Source organism: Cryptomeria japonica, chromosome 4 (assembly GCF_030272615.1).
Source record: "Cryptomeria japonica chromosome 4, Sugi_1.0, whole genome shotgun sequence".
Lineage (NCBI taxonomy): Eukaryota > Viridiplantae > Streptophyta > Pinopsida > Cupressales > Cupressaceae > Cryptomeria > Cryptomeria japonica.
In genome coordinates, this window is record NC_081408.1 from 51,012,203 (window position 1) to 51,015,030 (window position 2,828).

Consider the following 2,828-nt stretch of genomic DNA (forward strand, 5'->3'; position numbering starts at 1 on the left):
TATTATAGCATTAAATCATTTCCATCAAAATAAATTAAAAACTAAATAAAAAAATAACATACTAATCTAACCATTACAATTAGATTATATTAATGTAAAATACTTCCCATATGCACAAAACCATTTAAATTGAGCTAATGCTTACCTCCTCCATCACTCATCTGCATGACTGAAAACAGAGCACACCATGAGCAGACGCCATCGACTGCACGGAATAAAAGCTTTAGAATACACGTACGTTTCTTCTCATTCACGATGAGTATTTACCGAGCCCAACTGCTGAGAACTCGAATAAATGATATATCGAATAAAATAAAATGTTGATAATACGAACACTTGATAAACTAGATAAATCCAGAGGTAAAATAAAATAAATAGTAATTGTTTTTTGAGTGGAGGATTTGATATTGTTCACGAGTAATTTTAGAGTGTGAATCTACGTTTATTTTTTTTGCGCTGAAAATGAAAATCAGAGGCTGTGGGATATTCATTTTAGTCAAGTTGCATAGAGTACAATCCTTGACTTCATCCCCTATATTATACTTCTTTAATTAACTGTCAAAATCAATATTGCTTGGCTGAAAATAGGGCACCATCAGAGGAGCCGCCAGAGAGTGCAAAGAATGTAATATTCGAATAGCTATACCCTACGCTTCGCTTCACTTCAATTTATGAAAAAAATTGCTTGTCAACTTTTAATGTTAAAATAATAGATAGATCAATACAAAATCATTAAAGTTGATGACTTGTCCATGAAGGTATTGATTGCTCGGCTCCAATAGCTACTTATCAATGGTGTAAAACATGACACGATGAAAAATTGCATTGAGTTGCTTCCAAATACAGTGAATTTTGTAACTTTAGTAATTATGCATTGAATTTTGTGCCTCAAAGTACTCCTCGTGCTTTTATCTTGATGCTTGTCTTAAGATTAAAGACTGAATCCTCCAGAATTTTTTTGTGTATACATAGGAAGGGCAGGATTAGAAGAGAAACCATACCAGCCTTTTCAGTTTGTTGGGTAATAGAAGACTGTATAAGAAATGGCAGTGATTAAGATGATGATGGTGGTGTGTGTATTAGCATCTTTTATCGTAAAAGGAAAACTAGTTCAAGGCTGGACTGCAGGGCATGCTACCTTTTATGGGGGGAGTGATGCCACTGGAACCATGGGTAAGCTTCAGTTAGTTACTCTTCTATAATTCAATAAAATCAATGGCAAAAGTTTTACTTGTCATTCTTATTGTCTTGTTTGGAGATTGCGTATAGCCCAACTTCTATTTGGTCATATTTGGACATTAATATAGTTTCTTTGTTTCTTGCTTTCAAGATTATACGAAGATAAATTAGGCTGTGCTGTTGTTGTTGCAGGCGGTGCTTGTGGATATGGTAATATGTATAGTGCTGGATATGGCACAAATACTGCAGCTCTAAGCAATGCGCTGTTCAACAATGGGGTTGTATGTGGAGCTTGCTATCAAATTAGATGTGATGATAAAAAAGCTCCTCAATGGTGTCTGTCTGGCAAGTCATTTACAATTACTGCCACTAATTTCTGCCCACCTAATAATGCCCTGCCCAATGACAATGGAGGATGGTGTAATTTGCCTCTCCAGCATTTTGACATGGCACAACCCGCCTTTCTGCAGATTGCCAAATACAAAGCTGGAATTGTACCAGTTGTTTATAGGAGGTAAGTCCGTTTTTTTTTCCGGTTCATTGCACAAAACTTTATTGTCTAATAGAGGTAAGCAATAGATATTTTTTTAACATGTTGGGTTTAATTTCAGGGTTTCATGCAAGAAGACTGGGGGAATCTATTTTACCGTAAATGGAAGAGATTACTTTGAGTTAGTGTTGATAAATAATGTTGGAGGAAGAGGAGATATTACAGCAACATGGATAAAAGGGTCAAACACTGAATGGCATCAAATGAAGAGAAATTGGGGAGAGAATTGGCAAAGCGATTCTTATCTGAATGGACAGAGTTTGCCATTTAGAGTGACGAGCAGCAATGGAAGAAATCTGACCATGTTAAATGTTGTGCCTTCCAATTGGCAATTTGGCCAGACATTTGCTTCCTCTCTAAATTTCAAATAAATACTAACTATTGCTGTGTTCTTTCTTGTGATCATAGACAATTAACAATAAGAAGTTTCTTCAATACAAAGTGGCACATCCCATTAGTTGAGGATTTCGTTCCACTATAATATTTTAGTATCTAACCCATCAAGGGAGCTAATCGAGCTAAGATTAGGGCGAGCGCAATGCTTCTATTTTGCAAATTCAATATGTAGTAAATGTTAACTTTACCCAATCACAAATATATGTGTAATTGCAGGTTCTATGTAAGCACCATTGTTATTTTATAAGGACCCGTATTGCAATTTGGTTGAGCCAATAATCATAGCAATTGTTAAGATTGCTTGTATTGAAAATCGACCAAGATTTTTTAATTCAAAATTTGCATTCTAAAATATTTTAGTTTTAGATTAAGGAATTTTTTAGGTTTTTTAAAATAATTTTAATTGATATTTTTTAAAAATGTAAAATGGATAAAAAATTATTAAATATAAATGAGGATTACAAAGTAAGAATGGTCAAGAGCTCAACAAAGAATAAAACAAATATATTGGATAACTCTCTCACAATCAGTTATAATTTGAAAGACATAAAAACAAACAAATATATAAGAACAAAGTAAAATTAAATGAAACAAAGAAAATTAAGTCAAATCATGTTGAATCAAGTCTGTTAATATACTAAGCACCACTTATTGTTTAAGACCCAATTCTTATATATTTTTCTTTAAAGAATTAACAAGCACA

At 33.4% G+C, this 2,828-nt stretch overlaps 1 protein-coding gene across 1 annotated transcript; it reads left to right on the top strand.

Annotated features, from left to right (window-relative positions):
- The first annotated feature begins 1,058 nt into the window (after positions 1-1,058).
- LOC131056831 (putative expansin-A17) lies at positions 1,059-2,100 on the top strand. The gene is made up of 3 exons (XM_059218628.1): positions 1,059-1,173; positions 1,372-1,693; positions 1,791-2,100. Exons 1-3 carry the CDS (start codon positions 1,059-1,061, stop codon positions 2,098-2,100), a joined length of 747 nt encoding a protein of 248 aa, XP_059074611.1.
- The last annotated feature ends 728 nt before the right edge of the window (positions 2,101-2,828 follow it).

Coding starts and splice junctions, on each gene's coding strand:
- LOC131056831 (XM_059218628.1), top strand. CDS start 1,059: ATGATGATGGTGGTGTGTGTATTAGCATCTTTTATCGTAAAAGGAAAA. Junction 1,174..1,371: donor TGATGCCACTGGAACCATGG/GTAAGCTTCAGT, acceptor TTGTTGTTGCAG/GCGGTGCTTGTGGATATGGT. Junction 1,694..1,790: donor GTACCAGTTGTTTATAGGAG/GTAAGTCCGTTT, acceptor GTTTAATTTCAG/GGTTTCATGCAAGAAGACTG.